Genomic DNA, 21,973 nt, shown 5'->3' on the forward strand with positions numbered 1-21,973 from the left:
TTGTGACAAACTTGGTCACAAAATTGACAGATGTTATGCCTTACATTGTCGTCCTCCTAAATCTGTTGCGGTTGCTCAAACTACTCTTGTGCAACCTTCTACTGTGGACCATACTTCTCAGAAGGGCATCATTCGTAGCAAACCAAACATCTTCTAAGGGTATGGAGGTGCCAAAGGGTTATCTTGCAGTGTACGCTGGAGAGAAAATGAAGCCATTTGTGATCCCCATATCATACTTGAGCCAACCTTCCACTACAAGAATAATAAGATTTAGCTGCAATAGAAAGCATGGGTCACACTATTTGCGTAGCTTAAGCCTACACAAAATGAAGAAGAAAAAAAATAAACTAAATAGTGTCCGTCAAACACACGAAAAATCCACACACTTCAAGAAAAAAAGTAATTAGTTTCCACATATTTGTGGGGGCGAAATGTGGACGTATTTTTCGTCGACCAAACCCACGCAAAACTGATGCAAACTTAAAAAAAAAAATTATAATAATAAAATTTTAAATTTTTGAAGGTTTAGCCCACGCTATGTTTTTGAAGCTAAGTCCCCGCTATGCCTTTGATGCTAAGTCCCCGCTACTTATACGTTTTGAATGTTCAGCCCACACTATGATTTTAAAATTCAAAATAATAAAATTATAATTAATTTATTTCAAAACTTCTAGTTGTTAAAAGGTGTTGAACTCGAATATGAGCCAGAGAGCCCACAAAACTGCTGAGCAAACATTTCTTCCTCCACTCCTTCTTCTTCTTCCTCCTCCACTCCACAAAACTCCGTGACAGTGACCGTGCTTCGACCGTGAATGTGCGACCGTGAACATTCATCCTCCATTCCTTCTTCTTCTTTGACCATGGTCGTGCTTAGACCGTGAACGTGCGACCGTGAACGGTGAGTTTCAAATTGCTTCCTCCATTCCTTCTTCTTCTTATACGACCGCTAATGAGTAACCCTAGGTTCTTGATGTAGGTTTCCCATATACTTGCTTTTTCTTAAAATTATGATGCTGATTTGTGTAACCCTAGGATGATTTTTCTTCTTACATGTTGATTTAAGAGGATGCTAAGTTCTCGAATGATTTTGATACTAAGTTCCTTGTAGGTCATTGATAGAGGACTGTGAATATCTTAGCTTTGTGAGGTTGGATTTTAGCAGGATGGTCTTTTAAGTGGATTTTAGCAAGATGGTCCTTAGTTTTCTAGTAGTGGAAGCATAGTTGACTCTCTAATGTCATTATATTATTGACCACCCGAATATGAATAGTTCTTTACCTGACATGTTATGAATAATTTGTGTAAAAAGGGTATAAGTGAATACACATTGGATTACTGAGGGAGTTAGGAGTAACAGTGGTCCATGAGACAATATATATGAACCATAGCATTGAAAACTGACATCTGAACTTCCATAAACGAAGCTGGCAGTCCTATCCATGCATAATCAATGTCAACATCATGGCACTACATTTTCATTTTGCCTATACATGTGAGAGTCCTCTTAGACATTACCACATGCCCTTGTCTCTCAGTTTCTCCCATGACTATTATCTCATAATCTTTCACCAATAATTCAACTACCCTTCTTACATAAGCTTTATCTATATATATTCACCGTTGCTAGCATTTTCGAATCAACACAAATCATTCACATCCTGAAGCAACAAAATTCATAAGCCTCAGCTCTCAAGCTCTTTTCATACCATTTTATCCTCAAGTCTGAGCAAATATACAACACAACAATGGGCTTTCGTTTACCTAGTATCAGAAGGACATCATTCGCAACAAACCAACATCTTCTAAGGGTATGGAGGTGCCAAAGGGTTATCTTGCAGTGTACGTTGGAGAGAAAATGAAGCGATTTGTGATCCCCATATCATACTTGAGCCAACCTTCATTCCAAGAGATGTTGAGTGAAACAGAGGAAGAGTTTGGATATGATCATTCCATGGGTGGTCTTACGATTCCTTGCAGTGAAGATGTCTTCCGAAGCACAACTTCACACTTGAATAGGCATTAAGTTTTGTACTATAGAAGTCTGACACAGAATTGAAGAGCCATTTTGTCATAGGCATCTTCTCAATTTGTTAACATAACTCCTTTTGAGTAATAGGAAAAATGCGATTATAGTAACATTTTTTCCTCTTTTTATTTGTTTAATGATGTTGAGTATCCCTTCTTATTTTAATGAGGATCATGACCAATGAATCTTGCTAACTAATCCATTGAATATATTAAATGATGGTCATTTCAAAAGAAATGTTCATGCAATGTTTCTAAAGTCTTAGTGGACCTAAAATGTCCCATAAGCCCACCCTCATCAGCCTCTTTAACAAGAGATTGTCTTATAGATCCTTGGGGCACACAAAGTCTTTTTCCTTGAAAAAGAAAACCATTATCTAAGAAAAAGTCTTTGTGACCTCCCTTGGAACACTCTTGAAAGATTAGAGAGAAATCTAGGTCATCACTATATAGAGTTCCTTTATGTGATCAAATCCTAAATATTGAATATCCAAAACATTTAACAAGGTTTATCTTCTTGAAAGAGCATCGACAACCACATTAATTTTACCTTGTTTATATTAAATCACATAAGGAAACTGCTCAATAAACTCCACTCACTTAGCATGTCTCTTATTAAGCTTGCTTTGGGTTTTCAAATATTTAAGGGACTCATGATCACTATGGATCACAAATTCCTTTGAAAAAAAGATAATGTTGCCAATTTTGCAAAGCTCGAACAAGAGCATAAAGTTCTTTATCATAAGTGGAGTAATTGATATGATTCCCTTTGAGTTTCTCACTAAAATAAGCTATGGGGTGGCCCTCTTGAAGGAGGACAACCCTAATGCCTATATTGGAGGCATCACATTCTATTTCAAATGTTTTAGTAAAGTTAGGAAAGGCCAAGATGGGGACTTTTGTCAATCTTTCCTTCAAAGTTATAAAAGCTTTTTCTTCCTCTTGTCCCCACTTAAAAACCACATCCTTCTTTACTATAACATTCAATGGTGCGGAAATTGTACTAAAGTCTTTCACAAACCTTTTATAAAAACTAGCAAGGCCATGAAAGCTTCGTACCCATTCACATTGGTGGGTGTAGGCCAATGTTGAATTGCTGCAACTTTCGTTTGATCTACATGCACCCCTTTATAATTTACGAAAAACCCTATATGATATAATGCAAAGAAACATTTAGCATGATTAGCATATAACTTCTCCTTCCTAAGAGTTTTTAAGACTTGCCTAACATGTGACTCATGATCTTCTAAAGACAAGCTATATATAAGGATATCATCAAAATTAACTACAACAAATTTGAATGTTCTTAAAACATGATGCATGAGTCACATGAAGGTACTAAGAGCATCAGTCAAGCCAAAAGGCATGACTAACCACTCATATAAGCCAAATTTGGTCTTAAAAGCGGTTTTCCATTCATCACCTTGTTTAATACGAATTTGATTGTAACCACTCTTAAGATCAATTTTGGAAAATATTTTAGACCCAAACAATTCATCCAACAAGTCGTTTAACCTAAGGATGGGATGCTTATACTTGATGGTAATTTTATTTATAGCGCGACAATCCGTACACATCCTCCATGTCCCATCTTTTTTAGGGACAAGTATGATAGTCATAGCACATGGGCTCATGCTATCTTGTACCCACCTCTTAGCAATTAAACCCTCAACTTGTTCTTGAATGTCTTTAGCCTCTTTGGGATTGGTCCTATATGCTGGACGATTTGGTAAAGAAACCCCGCGCGTGAAGTCGATTTGATGTTCAATCCCTCTTAGAGGTGGTAAGCCTTTAGGAGGATCTTGAAACACGTCTTCATATTCCTTTACCAAGTTATTCAAACACGTGGGACTATTCTTAGCCAACTGACAATCAATAATCCTAGGAATAGCTAAAAAAATAGGCTTTTGAGCAACTATTACCTTTTTTATTTGTTGTGTGGACATGAGAAGGCTTCTCTTGAAACTTTTTTTTTTATCATTTTCTCTCTCTTTTCTCTCATTTTAACTTGGTCCTCATGGACTTCCTTTGGAGTGAGAGATTTAAGTATGACCTTGTGTCCATGGAAGTTAAAAGAAATTTTGCTGGTAAAGCCATCATGAAAAACTTTTCTATCAAATTGCCATGGCCTACCTAAAAGAATATGTGTGGCTTCAATTGGTACAACATCACACAAGACCTCATCTTTATATTTACCAATAGAAAATGCAATAAGGACTTGCTTGTTAACAATAATTTCACCTACCTCAGTTAACCATTGTAATTTGTAGGGCTTGGCATGAGAGATGGTAGACAATCCAAGCTTATCTACCACTCTTGTGCTTGCCACATTAGCACAACTTTCCCCATCCACAATTAAAGAGCATAACCTATCATTAATAAGACATCTTGCATGAAAAATATTTTCTCTTTGACTTTCATCAAAGGGTTTCAAAACTTGTCCAAGCATTCGTCTTATCACTAATAGGTCACCTTCATGTGGACTTTCACTCTCATGCTCACTTGGGGATCTAGAAGGTGAGGAACGTCTAGAGTTTTCGGACTCATGCTCACTAACCACAACCCCATCATGCATATACATATTTCGTTTAGAAGGGGAATTAGAAGCAATATGTCCATAGCCTAAGCATTTAAAACATTTCTTACTAGACGATTTAGTTGGTGATTTAGGCGTGGGAATGGAAGTAGAAGAATTAGAATCTCTTGGTTTGAAAGTAGAATCTTTAGAAGGAAACTTTGAAAAAGATTTATTTTTGTTTTTCCAAGAAGAGTGGTAGTAGCCATCATTAGAAGAATTTTTGAAAGCATTTTTCATTGCAATTTGAGATTCAACTTTGCTAGCAAGGTGAACTAAAGTTTGTAAAGAAGAATATTCTTGAAGCTCTACCACATCTTGAATGTCCCTTCTAAGACCACTAACAAATCTAGCCATCTTATAGCATCTTCACTCTCATTCATATTAACTTTAACTAAAAGCGTGTCGAGTTCTTTAAAATAATCATCCACACTTAGCGTGCCTTGATGAAACCTTTGGAGTTTCAACAATAGGTCTTTCCTAAAGTGTGGAGGAACAAATCTATCTCACAAGCAAGCTTTTAAATCGTTCCAAGAGACCACAGACGACCTCTTGTTTAGCCCAATGTCCATGAGAGTCTGATGCCACCATTGCATGGCATAGTCTAAGAATTCTAAAGATGTTAGTCTAACCCTTTGATCATCTAAGACCCCATGTACATGAAAAATTTGCTCAACCTTAGAGGTTGATGGATAAGATCTTCATGGGAATGAAACTGTTGTATAATTCACTAAAAGTCGGCTAAGCTAAAAGTGGTTTAAAAATATGTTGTATTGCACTTTTTTTTTTAGTTAACAACCTTCAATCTTTAATGAGAATTACCTTCACTTATATACTCTAAATTTACTCTATCTTTAATTTAATTGATGTGAGATCTTCGAACTATATCTTTAGAATAACAAAAACTGACTTCTTTACAATTGTATCACATAAGAATATCTATCTCAGTCTCCATTGGCATAATTAGCAGCAAATTTAAATGACAGATGACATTTAAGAACCCATCCTTTCGGCATGGAACTGGAAGACCACCCGTCCGATGATCATATATGAATTCTTCTTCTTCTTCTGCCTTATAAAGTAATTCTTGAAATAAAGGTTGGTTCATCTAAGATAATGGAATAAAAAACCGTTTCATCTTATCTCCAACATAAATGCAAGAAAGCCTATTGGAACTTCAATCCACTAAATGATCTTTGTCTCGTAATACTCGTTATGCGGAAACCCGTAACATTATATTCCTCCACGCAACAAATAATATACTGTGATAACTTGTTTGAGATTCTTGAATTCTACAAAGGAGTCTACCAAAACACAGGGATCACATGGTGTTGTCTTAGCGATGGCTTCAAAAGGGTAGGAATTTCAATGATGGACATGCTTTTGAGATTATGGCTAACACATTTATCCACTTCAAGTTAAAGACATCAAGAAGGGTCAAACCAAATGCTTGTTCATTGATTATCCTACTATATAGCTCTTTCAATGATGGACATGCTTGGACATCTCATTAATAAATGACAGCTATTGATGTCAATCACGTACCCACTTGTATAAGAGAAGAGAAACCAATGTCTAAACCGTGAGTTTTCTCAAATTTAAATGGAGGTAAGAAGAGAAATGAAATTCAATACAAGTTCATGCGACACTATATATGAACCATAGTCTTGAAAACTGACATCTGAACTTCCATAAACGAAGCTGGCAGTCCTATCCATGCATAATCAATGTCAACATCATGCCACTACATTTTCATTTTGCCTATACATGTGAGACTCCTCTTAGACATTACCACATGCCCTTGTCTCTCAGTTGCTCCCATCACTATTATCTCATAATCTTTCACCAATAATTCAAGTACCCTTCTTACATAAGCTTTATCTATATATATTCACGGTTACAAGCATTTTGGAACCAACACAAATCATTCACATCTTGAAGAAACAAAATTCATAAGCCTCAGCTCTCAAGCTCTTTTCATACCATTTTGTTATCAAGTCTGAGCAAATATACAACACAACAATGGGCTTTCGTTTACCTAGTATCAGAAGGACATCATTCGCAGCAAACCAAACATCTTCTAAGGGTATGGAGGTGCCAAAGGGTTATCTTGCAGTGTACGTTGGAGAGAAAATGAAGCGATTTGTGATCCCCATATCATACTTGAGCCAACCTTCATTCCAAGACATGTTGAGTGAAGCAGAGGAAGAGTTTGGATATGATCATCCCATGGGTGGTCTTACGATTCCTTGCAGTGAAGATGTCTTCCAAAGCACAACTTCACACTTGAATAGGCATTAAGTTTTGTATTATAGAAGTCTGACACAGAATTGAAGAGCCATTTTTTCATAGGCATCTTCTCAATTTGTAAACATAACTCCTTTTTGAGTAATAGGAAACACACTAAGAATAACATGTTTGCTTCTTTTTATTTGTTTAATGACAACGAGTTCAACTAATCAAAAGGCCCCTCTATGTTTTCTCTTTTTTAGATTGCAAATATTAACTTCACCCAGTATAAGCAGGGTTTCTCGCTGTAAAATAAAAGCAAAACGTGGCTGTCCGATGAAATTCAAGGCATTTATAGAACACATGTTTCTTAGCATTGGAAGAACAACAATATATTACTAGAACCAACGTGAAGGATTATCAATAATTTACATATTTCCTCATCCAATTGAAAGAAGGAACATAAACTTACGTGCAATACATGATGATCTGTTTGCTTTAAGGATTGCAAACTACTTTCATTCTTTTTTAAGAACTTGAACTTGGTGACGGGTAGTGGCTTAGTGAAAACATTTGTAAGGTGATTTTTATAAAAGATATACACACAAGGCTTCTAGAAGAAGGCTAATATCATTTTTTTTTGTCTTTGCTCAATTCTTTGTCATTTCTCGTTGTACTGTTGAATAAACTTTAAATGTAATTTGTGGGTTTTAAAATTAGAAGTTACTAGAAAATAGTAGAATGAGAATTTGGATATGTGAAAGGTCAAAAGTTGTGAGTGAGATTTTAATTATGTTGTTAGTGGGATTTTAAGGCCATAATGAAGATTTTTCTAAAAGAGCTTCCTAAAGCCTATAAATAGGATGCTCTCTCAGTTGTAATATGCACCATAGAAAGAAATACAATAGAGAGAAATACAAGAAGAAAAGTGTTTCTTTAGAGAAAATCCAAGTGTGAGTGGTTGTCTGTTTTTCAATTTGGTATCAAGAGTCAATGGCAAATGTGACGGGTCAAATACCGCTACCACGGTTAACGAAGACGACCAAATATGATAACTAGAGCATTCAAATGAAACCTCTTCTCGGTTATCAAGATGCGTGGGAGGTGGTCGAAGAAGGTTTCGAAGAACCAATAAATTCCGCGGGTTATACGACGGCTCAAACCAAGGCATTGAAAGAGATGCGATCAAAAGATAAGGCGACACTATACATGTTGTTTCGAGCGGTTGATGAGTCGAGCTTTGAGAAGATTGTTAATGCAACTACATCAAAAGAAGCGTGGGACATCTTAAAAAAGGTGTTCAAAGGAGCCGACCGAGTCAAGCAAGTGCGTCTACAAACTCTTCGTGGTGAGTTAAAGAGCATGAAGATGATGGATTCATAAAGTGTATCTGACTACATCACGCGAATACAGACTGTGGTGAATCAACTCAACCGAAATGGTGAAACGTTGACCGATGCATGAGTTGTGGAGAAGATTTTGAGAACATTAACCGACAATTTTGAGAGCATTGTGTGTGCGATAGAAGAGTCAAAGGACCTAACGACGCTCACAGTCGACGAGTTCGTTGGTTTTCTCGAGGCACACGAGCAACGAAAGAAGAAGAAGAAGGAGGAAAGACTCGAGCAAGTACTTCGAACCAAGGCGTCGATCAAAAACGAAAACGTACTCTATCATCAAAATTCTCGAAGTAGAGGACATGATGGAGATCAGGGCCAAGGACAAATAGAAGCCAATCAACAAGGACAAGAAGAGGAAGAGGATCAAGAGGTAGATGTGCAAGACGTTATTCATCCTCCTCAAAGGCTTACAAGAAGCATGTTCAAGGCCTTAGGAAATAATGGACAATTATTTTCTTTATTTGTGATATCTTTGGTAGATGGTGCTTAAGAGGGAAACATAAGAAACCTCTTTTGTAAAAGCATCCTTAGTTGTAGTTTAGAAATATTAGAAGCTTAGGGGGGTGTGAACTTAGTAAGGGATGCTAGGGGGAGTGTAGATATGAGTTAGGAGGTGCCAAACTAGGAAGGAAAGTCACACTTCCTTCATGCACTAGTTGGCGCCGAAGTTACATGTCATTTAGGGGCACATTTGCATTTGATTAGCTTTGCATTTCAGCACCTTATAGGCTATAAATAAAGGTGCTTAGCTTGTACAAATCAGATTTGGAATTTGAAGTAAGAAAACTCTACTCAATTTGAGAGAGAAATTGGAAGAGCTTTGGTGCCTTCATCAAGTCTTATCTTGGGTGTCAATGGTGAACCTCAAGTGGCGGCAACACACTAATCTTGGAGTATCCACACTCTAAGTGGCGTGATCACTCACCTATTCTTCCATCTCCATAAGTTTTCTATTCTCATTCTTTGTTTCTTCTTCATGTTCATGTTCTAGCTTACTTGTTCTTCAATTCTGTTCGGTGCCTTTGCTGTATTTTCAATTCTGTTTGGTATTTTCCTTTCATTGGCTGAATTCAATTGTTGTTTCTTCAATTCTTGTGGTTGTGATTCAATTTGACAATACATGGACTTCCATGTGAGCTTTGGTTCGGTGCAAAGTCTTGGTGAGTTTTGAAGTATAACTTGATGCAATTCTAACTAAAGTGCCAATTCATGACCAACTCAAGTTGTTCCTAAGAATGTCAAAGAATCATGTATTCTTGCTATTGCATTCACATCAGGACATGTTTGGAAATTGTGGAAACGGTCAAGGTGGTAAAGGCAGTAGTCATGAAGGGTACTATAAGGAGAAGGAACAGTAGAGCCAACCAAATTGGCGTTGAAGAGGACGTGGTCGAGGAAGAGGCAGACGATCAAATTACTCCAACATCGAGTGCTACAAATGTCACAAATAGGGTCACTATGTGAAGGATTGCAACTCCGACAAATGTTATAATTGTGATAAAGTGGGGCATTTTGCTATATAAAGATAGAAGAGGCCACCAACCTAGCCTTGGAAGATGAAACGAATGAAGGTGTTCTCTTGATGGCTCAAGATGAAGTCAACATTAATAGTGACACTCAGTGGCACCTTGACTCGGGAGCAAGCAACCATATGTGCGCTCATAATTACCTATTCAAAGAGATGCAAAAGATTGAAGATGGTCATGTGTCATTTGGAGATGCATCAAATGTGGAGGTCAAAGGCTGAGGTACGGTTCGGTACTTACAAAAAGATGGCTAATTGGGTCACTCCAAGATGTTTATTACGTACCAGACCTCATGACCAACATTTTGAGTATAGGGCAACTCACGAAGAAAGGTTACTCAATATTTTTAAAAGATCGGCTACTACACTTGAAGAACAAGCAAGGGCGTTTGGTTGCGATAATCGAGACGATAAGAAATCATATGTACAAGTTAAATTTAAGAAGCATACTAGAAAAATGTTTGGAAGTCAACATTGAAGATAAGGCATCGTTATGGCATCTTCATCATTGGTCACCTACATCATTGTGGTTTAAAAGAGTTAGCGAAGAAGAATATGGTGCACAGGCTACCCAACATGGACTACGAGGGAAAATTTTGTGAAGAATGTGTGCTCAGCAAGCATGTGAGAACCTCGTTTCCAAAGAAGGCTCAATATTCGGCTAAGAAACCTCTCAAATTGATTCATATCAACATATGTGGACCAATTACTCCAAAATCCTTTAGCGGTAAAAGGTATTTCATTACTTTTATCGATGATTTCTCACAAAAAGCTTGGGTTTATTTTCTAAAGGAAAAATCCGAGGCATTCGAGGTGTTAAAAAAGTTCAAGGTGATGGTGGAAAAGACAACTGATAGACAAATCAAAGTTGTACGATTCGATAGAGGTGGCGAGTATGCTTCGACGACTTTCATGAAGTATTGCAAGGAGCAAGGCATAAGGCGATTTCTAACTGCACCGTACACTCCTCAACAAAATGGTGTGGCCAAGAGGAAGAACCGGACCATTCTCTACATGGTTCGATCAATGCTTAAGAGAAAAAGATGCCAAAGGAATTGTGGGCGGTAGTTGTGCAATTCGCCATCTATGTGCAAAACCAATGTCCACATGTGAAGTTAGATGATCAAACACCACAAGAGGCTTGGAGCGGACAAAAGCCAACAATTTCTCATCTCAAAGTGTTTAGTAGTGTGGCTTATGCACATATACCAGACCGACGAAGAACAAAGCTTGAAGACAAAAGGAAAAGGTATATTTTTATTGGGTATGATGAGAAGACAAAAGGATACAAGCTCTTTGATCCGATAAGCAAAAAGGTGATGGTGAGTCGTGATATGGGAATAAATGAAGCAAGCGAGTGGGATTGGAACAATTATTAAGAGGTTATGATTGAGGTTGGAGAATCATTAGTCGTTGCACCGACAAGTATAAATTCCAAAACTACTGATGATGAAAATGAACCACGACAACCTAAAATGCGAAGTTTTGCAGAATTTGTATGATTCGACTAATGAGGTACATCTTATATGTCTTTTGGCAGTTGCAGAAAATATCAGCTTTGAAGAGGCGGTGCTAGACAAGAAGTGGCAAACTGCCATGGATGAGGAGATTAAAGCGATTGACCACAACAACATATGGGAGTTAACATAATTGCTAGAGGGAAGTAAGCCCATTGGTGTGAAGTGGGTATTCAAGAAAAAGATGAATGCTCAAGGCGAGATAGAGAGGAACAAGGCACGACTCGTTGTGAAGGGATACAAACAAAAGGAGGGAATTGACTACGATGAGGTGTTTGCTCTGTTATAAGAATGGAGATGATTCAGTTGCTTATTTCCCAAGCGACTCAATTTAAATGGCTGATATTTAAAATGGACGTCAAGTCGGCATTCTTGAATGGTGTGCTTGAAGAAGAAGTCTACATCGGACAACCACTTGGGTACATGAAAATCGGAGAAGAGAAGAACGCACTTTACAGGTTGAAACAAGCACCGCGGGCATGGAATACTCGTATCGATACATACTTCAAGGAGAACGAGTTCAAGCAATGTTCTTACGAGCAGGCTCTTTACGCAAAGAACCGTGGAGGTAACATGATATTTGTTGCTCTTTATGTTGATGATCTCATTTTTATGGGTAACAATAATGAGATGATAGAAGAGTTTAAAGGCAGAATGTGACAAAATTTGACATGACAAATTTGGGATTGATGAAGTTTTTCCTTGGTTTGGAGGTTAGAAAAAAGAAACGAGTATTTTTGTATCAAAATAGATTTTGAAGAAGTACAAGATGGCAAATTGCAATCCAATCTCAATACCAATGGAACCAGGTTCAAAACTCTCAAAGTTCGATGGAGGAGAACGTGTCGATGCAGGTAGATACCGGAGTTTGGTAGGAAGCCTTCGTTATCTCACATGCACGAGGTCAGATCTTTCATTAAGTGTCGACATCATAAGCCGATTCATGGAGGAACCGGTTCACTCACATTGGAAGGCGTTGAAGCGAGTCCTACGTTACATCCAAGGTACTGTATCACTCGAATTGTTCTACTCAAAAGCAAAAGATTACAAGTTGGTGGGTTAGTCTAACAGCGATTGGTGTGGAGACATAGATGATCAGAAAGTACATCGAGATATGTATTCTTTATAGGCAACACAACATTTTCATGGCTTTCCAAGAAGCAATCGATCGTGACGCTATCGACGAGTGAAGCTGAATATGTGGCAGCATCTTGGTGTGTACGTCATGCGATATGGCTTAGAAACTTGTTAAGCAAGATGGAGTTAAACAACCAGGTGCAACCGTGATTCAAGTTGACAACAAATCAGCAATTGAGTTGGCAAAGAACCCAATGAAAGAAGCAAACCCATTAACGTTCATTTTCACTTTATCCGTGATCATGTGAAGAAAGAATGTGTGGAATTGGTGCATGTGGCAAGTCAGGATCAAGTTGCGGATATCTTCACAAAATCGCTATCGAAAATACTTTTCGACAAATAAAAGAATAGGATTGACATGATGGATGGTAGAAACATTTAAGTTAATTAAAAGTTACTACAAAATAGTAGAATGGGAGTTTGGATACGTGAAAGGTCAAAAGTTGTGAGTGGGATTTTAATTATGTTGTTAGTGGGGTTTTAAGGACACAATGAAGATTTTTCTAGTAGAACTTCCTAAAGCCTATACATAGGATGCTCTCTCAGTTGTAATTATTTACCAAAAAAAAAAATACAATAGAGAGAAATACAAGAAGAAGAGTGTTTCTTTAGAGAAAATCCAAGTGTGAGTGGTTGTCTGTTTTTCATGTACAAAAGTTTAGTCTTTATTTTATTTTTTTTGGTTCCTCTCTTTGTACATTGTTTTTTGTTTGTTTTAAATTCTCTCTTTAGCTAGACCAATGAGTGTACTGTTTGTATATATTCAGAGCCTATGCTTTGAATTCTATAGAACCCTAAAAGAAATATTCATTCTCATATCATTAGCCTTCCTTTCTCTCTTTTGTGTTAAGCATTAAACCAAAAGTCGTCACCAATTTTGTTTTGAAATTTGAATGGTCAATAATTATAACCTTTAATTCAAGTTTTGAATGTCATTTATAGTATGATTATGAATGTGATTTATAATATAGGATTTTTCATAAAAGATGAGAGTATGGATTATCCCTATTATAGCTTGGTGTTGTCAGTAAGGATATCTATGATTTCCTCCTGTTCCATGTTAAGGTCAATTAAATATTCAGATTCTAGATGTCAAACCATTGTATAATATCTTCAAGAGAGTTTTCGTTATAACAAACACTTGCACAAGTCAAAGAGATCGTCAGAGATCGGAGGGAAGCCCTGTTGACAATATACTATTCTCTCAACAGCGTTGAAAACTGGTCGAATGAAGTAATGTGTCTGTCGGGGAGACTGACGAACCAGTCCAACGCCACGCCTGCTAGCGTACTCATAAATAGCTTACAGTACACAACATCGGAACCTCCTCAAAGCATCATCTGGGTGTAGAACGCCGTGATATGCGCTTCAGGGTCCTCTACTCCTGTGAGGGTGACCTTCGGGCCCAAGGACGTGGGTAGTATCACGGTGTCCATGATCACCTGAGAGAACGGCATGGGGGCAGCCTTAACTGGCAGCGGCGAGGCTCACTTATCCATAATACGATCTCCTACGTTCTACAAATTCCTACACAGTTCCTCATTGGTTCTGCGCTGCTCTTCCTTGTTTGCTTGCGATCTGGCCAGATCAACCTTGAAACGATCATGGTCGACTCTGGACGTTGCTACCGCCTCCTGAAGGGCGCATATGGTCTCCATGAGCTGCTGCATGGAGACGTTGTCCCCTCCTGAGGGCGCAGCAGATCCTTGTCTCGTGCTCTTCATGTTGCTGGTGGCTCTCAGCACGATTGCGGATGAGACCTAGTTTTATCGAGCCCCACAATGGGCATCAATGTTCTTGTCGGTTGACCTAATATCCGGTTGACTCGAACGACAGTCTCTGGCCCGCCTGTCTTCGCCTGAGAATCGAACCTTCTTAGGTTTAAGGACATTTTCCTGCAAAGACAAAAGGGCGCCCTAGCGGCCGTTTGCACTCCGACGCTCAAGTCAGTAAGGGCTAAAGAAACATTAATGTGTATAAGCAGTTTCAATCTTAGAAATGGTGTACCTTGCTAGGGTTATTACCACCCTATTTATAGGTTGTATCTAGGGTTACTTCTGCAATGCTCCCACATCTCTTAGTAGGCTTAGGGTTCCTGGGAGAATTTCCTTGCGCCGCTATCACACAATCTTAGCGTAATTTGGCGCATAGGACTTCCCTTACCTGGAGTGCAAAGACTTAACAGCATAGCCACCAAGGTACCTATTCACGTACCAGCGCTTGCGGCATCATCTGTTATGCGGGTAACCTAAGTATACACGTGTCATGCATGCAGTCTTTCCTTGGAAACCCTAACTCTAACGGGCCTTAGCGCCTCCAAGTAACACTTGCTTATACCGTACCCAAATGTACCATACACACCCCATGATGATTCTCTCGTGACTTAGGTTTCTTCTAGTATCGGGATGTTAACCCATGTCTTTCTCTCAGACGGATGACTGAGGTCTGACCTGTACAAAAATACATAACTGGTTGAAGTAACTACATTTGAAATAAGAGATCCGTGCAGTTGTGTGGTTTCATTAGGAAAAATAGAAGAATGAACGGCCATTGGAGAATGTACTTTCAAAATTTCTTATGACCAATTATTTCAAGTTGTTATACTAATGCTTGCAGTTTCGTTTCGGTAGACTATACGTATATTGCAGTATTAAATTTTTATTAAGGAACAAATGTAACAAAAAATACATAACTGGTTGAAGTGACTACTTTTGAATAAGAGATCCGTGTATAGTTTTGTGGCTTAATTAGGAAAAACAGAAGAACGAACGGCCATTGGAGAATGTATAGTTAGAAACAGTATAACTTAGATCAATATCTATGAAATAATTGCTGCACCAAATTTCCTGATACATATCAACTAAACTTGATTCATATTTTTAACAATGTTTTGTAAAAACATTCTCATCATTGTAACATCATTTTACTTTCAAATTACAAACTAAAATAGAAAAAATTTAAAATGGAAGTTCCTTCTGTACAAAGTTGCCTCAGTTAATCTATGATCTAGCTCAGTCTCCCTAAGGTCCAGCCTGCTAGAGTGATTTACAAACTTGTCTCATCTAACATTATCTTCTATTTGCTTCCTCTAAGATTATCTATCTCAGGTTCTCCATGAAAATGCTTTACAACTGATTGAAGTGAGAGATGATATTTAGGAACTCATCCTCCTGGCATGGAATTGTGAGAGCACCCTTTGGATGATCATATCCAAATTCTTCTCCTGCTTTACTAAGCAATTCTTGAAATGAAGGCTGGTTCAAGTATGATACTGGAATCACACACCGCCTCATTTCATCTCCAACATAAACTGCAATATAGCCCTTTGGTACTTCACCCCCCTTGGAGGCCACTTGGATTGTAGAAACTGATGCTCGTCTAAGAATACCTTTTATGCGGAAACCCATTGTTTTATCTTTTTTCACTCCACAAAGAATATATTGATGTTAGAGGATTTGTGTATGAAAGAAATTTTTAACTTGTATTACTTGAGGAATGCAATCAGTTGTGGTGCTTGAAACCCAAACTATTACTGCATATATAGTTTCCAAATGCCCTCTGCTAACTCATAAACCTCAATTATTGATCTTTTGATTGTCTACAATGGATTCAACCAAGAGACAAGATCACAAGGTGTTGTCTTAGATATCTCCTTCAAGGACTTGGCAATTCAATGGGACTACTTACCCCGCCTTTTTAGATTCTAGCCAACAGATTTACCCCCTTCAAATTAAAATTGAAAGCAATGCTTATTCATGAGTTATGATTCTACAGCTATTTCAATGATCGACATGCTTTAGACATCTCACATGCATCGCCATGTGTAGACTAAATTGAATTGGAGGTTAGAAGAGAAGCAATATTGAACGCATCTTCACGGTGCCCTATGAACTACACTCTTTCTGTGTCTGGCAAATTTGAGAACAACCATTTCAACTTCCATAAATGAAATTCCTCTCGTCAAATAAGTGTCAATATCATGGCGCATTAGATTTTTTTTTTCACACATATACTTCTAAGAGTCCTATGGACATTACCACATGCCCTTGTCTAGCAGTTGGCCCATGACTATTATCTCATAATCTTTCACCAATAATTCAAGTACCCTTCTTACATAAGCTTTATCTATATATATATTCACCGTTGCAAGCATTTTAGAACCAACACAAATCATTCACATCCTGAAGCAACAAAATTCATAAGCCTCAGCTCTCAAGTTCTATTCATACCATTTTGTTATCAAGTCTGAGCAAATATACAACACAACAATGGGCTTTCGTTTACCTAGTATCAGAAGGACATCATTCGCAGCAAACCAAACATCTTCTAAGGGTATGGAGGTGCCAAAGGGTTATCTTGCAGTGTACGTTGGAGAGAAAATGAAGCGATTTGTGATCCCCATATCATACTTGAGCCAACCTTCATTCCAAGACATGTTGAGTGAAGCAGAGGAAGAGTTTGGATATGATCATCCCATGGGTGGTCTTACGATTCCTTGCAGTGAAGATGTCTTCCAAAGCACAACTTCACACTTGAATAGACATTAAGTCTTGTACTATAGAAGTTTGACACAGAATTGAAGAGCCATTTTGTCATAGGCATCTTCTCAATTTGTAAACATAACTCCTTTTTGAGTAATAGGAAAAATGCGATTATAGTGATATTGTTGCTCCTTTTTATTTGTTTGATAACAACGAATTCAACTACTCAAGAGGCCCCTCTGTGTTAACTGTTTTTTGGATTGCAAATATTAACTTCACGCTGTAGAAGTAGCGTTTCTTGCTATAAAACAAAAGCAAGACATGGCTGTCCTGATTAATTTCAAACAACTGGTTCCTAGCATGGGAAGAACAACAATAGTTTTACTTGTCCTTTATGGCTCTTTATGCTTTCGTGGCCATTGTGGCTTCTTCGGCTGCCGCTTTCACTATGAATTCTACCGCTGCCATTATGTCAGATCTGTCTATTTATACTATTTATGTCAATGTTCATTTCTCTATTGACAAATTGGATGAAACAGATTATGACACTTGGACCTTAGATATTGAATTATGGCTTAAGAGTCAAGGTTATGTTGATCATCTTACTCGTCCTAATGTTGCTGAAAATAAGGTTTCTCGTTGGTTGAAAATCGATGTTCAATTATGCATTGTTATCAAATCTACCATTCACTCATCTTTTAAAAAAAAAATTTCGTACCTATGAGACATGTTCAGAAGTTTGAGAACAAGCAAAATTATTATACACGATACTCAACGTATCTATGGTGTGTGTCAAAATCTTCTCACAATTATTGCTCCCAAACGTCTTGATCGTACAATGGCAGAATATCTGGGTAAACTTCATGCTCTTCTTCATGATTTTAATGAGTTATTACCTCTTGCCCCCACTCCTTCTCAATAACTAGAACAAAGATCCAAGTTCTTCATTTTTTTGGGTTTACATGGCTTTCTTGATGATTGTTCTCATGTTCGTGATCAAATTTTAGGATCTCCTATCATGCCCAATTTTATTTTCACTTGTTCTACCCTTCTGCGTGTGCCAGGTAAACAGACCAATGATATAACCTCTCATGTTGATGACTTTTCTGCTTTAGTCTCTCAGCACAATGATCGTACTCGCCCTCACAAGTCGGGCAAAGGGCGTCACAAGTGTGACCATTGTGGCAAACTTGGTCACAAAATTGACAGATGTTATGCCTTACATTGTCGTCCTCCTAAATCTGTTGCGGTTGCTCAAACTACTCTTGTGCAACCTTCTACTGTGGACCATACTTCTCAGAAGGGCATCATTCGTAGCAAACCAAACATCTTCTAAGGGTATGGAGGTGCCAAAGGGTTATCTTGCAGTGTACGCTGGAGAGAAAATGAAGCCATTTGTGATCCCCATATCATACTTGAGCCAACCTTCCACTACAAGAATAATAAGATTTAGCTGCAATAGAAAGCATGGGTCACACTATTTGCGTAGGTTAAGCCTACACAAAATGAAGAAGAAAAAAAATAAACTAAATAGTGTCCGTCAAACACACGAAAAATCCACACACTTCAAGAAAAAAAGTAATTAGTTTCCACATATTTGTGGGGGCGAAATGTGGACGTATTTTTCGTCGACCAAACCCACGCAAAACTGATGCAAACTTAAAAAAAAAAATTATAATAATAAAATTTTAAATTTTTGAAGGTTTAGCCCACGCTATGTTTTTGAAGCTAAGTCCCCGCTATGCCTTTGATGCTAAGTCCCCGCTACTTATACGTTTTGAATGTTCAGCCCACACTATGACTTTAAAATTCAAAATAATAAAATTATAATTAATTTATTTCAAAACTTCTAGTTGTTAAAAGGTGTTGAACTCGAATATGAGCCAGAGAGCCCACAAAACTGCTGAGCAAACATTTCTTCCTCCACTCCTTCTTCTTCTTCCTCCTCCACTCCACAAAACTCCGTGACAGTGACCGTGCTTCGACCGTGAATGTGCGACCGTGAACATTCATCCTCCATTCCTTCTTCTTCTTTGACCATGGTCGTGCTTAGACCGTGAACGTGCGACCGTGAACGGTGAGTTTCAAATTGCTTCCTCCATTCCTTCTTCTTCTTATACGACCGCTAATGAGTAACCCTAGGTTCTTGATGTAGGTTTCCCATATACTTGCTTTTTCTTACAATTATGATGTTGATTTGTGTAACCCTAGGATGGTTTTTCTTCTTACATGTTGATTTAAGAGGATGCTAAGTTCTTGAATGATTTTGATACTAAGTTCCTTGTAGGTCATTGATAGAGGACTGTGAATATCTTAGCTTTGTGAGGTTGGATTTTAGTAGGATGGTCTTTTAAGTGGATTTTAGCAGGATGGTCCTTAGTTTTCTAGTAGTGGAAGCATAGTTGAATCTCTAATGTCATTATATTATTGACCACCCGAATACGAATAGTTCTTTACCTGACATGTTACGAATAATTTGTGTAAAAAGGGTATAAGTGAATACACATTGGATTACTGAGAGAGTTAGGAGTAACAGTGGTCCTTTGCATTATTCAAATTGTTTGTGGTAGGCAACAAGAATCAAATTCCCCTCAACACCTTTCGAAAATGATTTCTGCTATTTTAATATACCTTCTAAATTTTGATTGCACTCCAGTGTTTTTCAGTTTCCACGAAGTTTCAATAATTGACGCTAGCTAGCTACCATGGCAATTTAGAGTTTTTGTCCCAAAGCACATTCACAAAAGTAGAAAAAGGGTGTGTGTACTATACATTCATTCATTCATTGACCCTTCTCCATCACACTTCCAAGCACCAAGTGTAAAGAAAAAGCAGCTAGATATCTACGGTAACAAGAGCCCTGTGAGATCACAAATTATTATATATGTAAATTGAAAAGATGTTCATGTTGTCAAGTAAATAGTGGTGGAAATTCAGTTGTATGATATCAGCTAATAATTTCTCCTTTGTGTCAGATATTAATTGTTGCTTACATTATATATTACATGATGGAGCATGCATTTACGTTGTCTTCACTAAAAAGGGACATGAATTTCTCTTCTGTCTCAGCAGAAGGTGTAAATGATTGCATGTTTCGAACATAGCCAGAGGGTGCCCTTTTGTCATACACCCCAGAGGCATGACGATATGTCACCACATGTTGTGGAACATAGGGCCAAAACTCAGCTCTTTTCTTCCCAGTTCTCTTTACCCTATTCAACACCTTGTTTGGATCAACACAACCATTCACTGTCACCCTGCTTTGCTTTCGGTTTATCTCCACAGATTTACGTAATGCTACAACACATATCTCAAAAGCTTAAGATTTATATGTTAAGTACTAAAATGTTCTTTACAAAAGCATGAATATTGCACATGTGCAGCAGACCTTGAACTGAAATTCAACTTTAAGAGGATAAGAATTCAAATCTCAAAACCCATTAGGGTTAACTTAGTGGTATGAAGAGTTTAATAGATAGTTAGTGTGAAATTTTAGGTCAGCCACGACTGCTGAATACATTATTCAACATATTATATATGCAAGGTATCTATTTGTGTTGAAGGTGATGTGAATGTATTGTGGATGGATGGAGATGATGGAAGACCAAAAGCTAACTGAAGGGGAAGACCAAGTTAGTCAGTAAGGGGTATTGAATTGCAGTAGGTCTCAATAATGCTTCTGGTGAGTAATGGGGTGTATATTGTCCTGTTTTTGGTGTTTTGTAGTTGCTGGTTGGGATGGTTGGGGTTCTAGTTTTGGTTGTTGTGTGGGACAATTTTTGGTAGCTATGAGGGCTGGTATTCTAGGTTTGTAGTAGTTGCTACCTAGCCATTCCATGGTTGTAGTTAAGCAATGTGACAAACTACAAGAGAAGAGGAATCTCACTTTCTACACACATCTCAATACCTACCTTTCACGGATTTCAAACCTATTCTTTGTCATCTTCCCTCTATTCTCTGTCTATTTATGTTGCTTCCTGAATTCTACATGTCACTTATTCATCTATTAATATAGGTTTTTTTAATAAAAGAGGCTCAATTTTCTTCATTTTTCTTATTTTTTATAAAATTATATATAAAGTAAGCAGTGTCAAATTAATATAATTCCTTACATATCAAAACAAAATTATATTAAAATGATAATAAAAATGTATTATATTTGTACAAATTTATATTGTTTTAACAATGAAATCGTGACTGTAATTTTTCAAAACCAAACCCATTTTTAAAAAAAATAAAAGTTGACACTTTTTTTAAAAATTCCATTAAGATGTTATTGTTATTATTATAATTATTAATTAATTTTTAAATGTTTTGTGTGCACTACACGTGGAGTAGTCTAGGGAATCTTTCTCCGGGCCCACATGTATTTAAAAGTAGTACATTTCATATTTAAAATTGTCAAGATGTTTGTATATGCAGATTGTCAAAAGGAGTGACGATTGCTTAGTGAAGAAAATAAGAGAGAAAAGTGACCGACCGACCAAAGATTAAGATAATAGTTATATCAGCCTTTTTTTTTTCAAGACAACAGTTACTTATGCATTAGATAGATAGTTAAGCTAGAATGAGAGTTGAAAAAAGACATGGTGTGAAATAATTTAGTTTGTAGTTATTATACAAGTGGTGGAACTGTGAGCATTGTTTGTATTTGTAGAGTTGATGTGTCTGGTGTGTTCATGTCCTCACTTAGGATATGTGCTTCACTTATTCAGACCTATGCATGCATTTGTCTTGTTTTTAATCTGCGATGGCGAATGTATGCACTTAGGAATATTTATATAATGATGATGCACTTTTTTCTTAGAGTAAATTTCTGCAGCATTAAAAGGGTTGATAGAGGTTTAATTTTTTCGTGTCTTTTCCTTCCTCTTTTTTTTTCATTGGTTTATGTGGAAACAAAGAGAGATAGAAGGTAAAAAAGAGCAGTAATTAAATTGACTTTTGGTCTTCACCTTCTGAACTACGTTGGAAGTTGTTGCTTCCCCATAAAGTTCTTTCTTTTTTGGATTTGGGTTCAAGAAGAAAAGAATAGAGATTGAAATTAACAAACAATGGGTTGGGAAGAACCATTTTACACTCTC

General features: G+C 37.4%; 3 protein-coding genes and 2 pseudogenes across 3 annotated transcripts; 3 read left to right on the forward strand and 2 right to left on the reverse strand.

Moving 5' to 3' along the window:
• Nucleotides 1–1,603: 1,603 nt before the first annotated feature.
• Nucleotides 1,604–2,191, forward strand: LOC150026651 (auxin-induced protein X10A-like; annotated as a pseudogene).
• A 4,306-nt stretch (nucleotides 2,192–6,497) lies between these two features.
• LOC150026652 (auxin-induced protein X10A-like) lies at nucleotides 6,498–7,040 on the forward strand. Its single transcript, XM_090303267.1, has one exon. It carries the CDS (start codon nucleotides 6,623–6,625, stop codon nucleotides 6,899–6,901), a length of 279 nt encoding a protein of 92 aa, XP_090159393.1. The 5' UTR covers nucleotides 6,498–6,622; the 3' UTR covers nucleotides 6,902–7,040.
• Nucleotides 7,041–15,260: 8,220 nt separating this feature from the next.
• LOC150026653 (auxin-induced protein 10A5 pseudogene) lies at nucleotides 15,261–15,908 on the reverse strand (annotated as a pseudogene).
• A 649-nt stretch (nucleotides 15,909–16,557) lies between these two features.
• LOC150026654 (auxin-induced protein X10A-like) lies at nucleotides 16,558–17,069 on the forward strand. Its single transcript, XM_090304028.1, has one exon. The coding sequence runs from the start codon at nucleotides 16,677–16,679 to the stop codon at nucleotides 16,953–16,955; it is 279 nt and encodes a 92-aa protein (XP_090160154.1). The 5' UTR covers nucleotides 16,558–16,676; the 3' UTR covers nucleotides 16,956–17,069.
• A 2,821-nt stretch (nucleotides 17,070–19,890) lies between these two features.
• Nucleotides 19,891–20,330, reverse strand: LOC137833294 (heavy metal-associated isoprenylated plant protein 21). The gene is made up of 2 exons (XM_068641654.2): nucleotides 20,327–20,330; nucleotides 19,891–20,186 (listed from the first exon to the last, which is right to left on the reverse strand). Exons 1-2 carry the CDS (start codon nucleotides 20,328–20,330, stop codon nucleotides 19,891–19,893), a joined length of 300 nt encoding a protein of 99 aa, XP_068497755.2.
• Between the last annotated feature and the right edge of the window lie 1,643 nt (nucleotides 20,331–21,973).

Source organism: Phaseolus vulgaris, chromosome 6, assembly GCF_051622355.1.
Source record: "Phaseolus vulgaris cultivar YP4 chromosome 6, ASM5162235v1, whole genome shotgun sequence".
Classification (NCBI taxonomy): domain Eukaryota; kingdom Viridiplantae; phylum Streptophyta; class Magnoliopsida; order Fabales; family Fabaceae; genus Phaseolus; species Phaseolus vulgaris.

Excerpts from the sequence above, each read along its gene's own strand:
- LOC150026652 (XM_090303267.1), top strand. The coding sequence starts at position 6,623 with ATGGGCTTTCGTTTACCTAGTATCAGAAGGACATCATTCGCAGCAAAC.
- LOC150026654 (XM_090304028.1), top strand. The coding sequence starts at position 16,677 with ATGGGCTTTCGTTTACCTAGTATCAGAAGGACATCATTCGCAGCAAAC.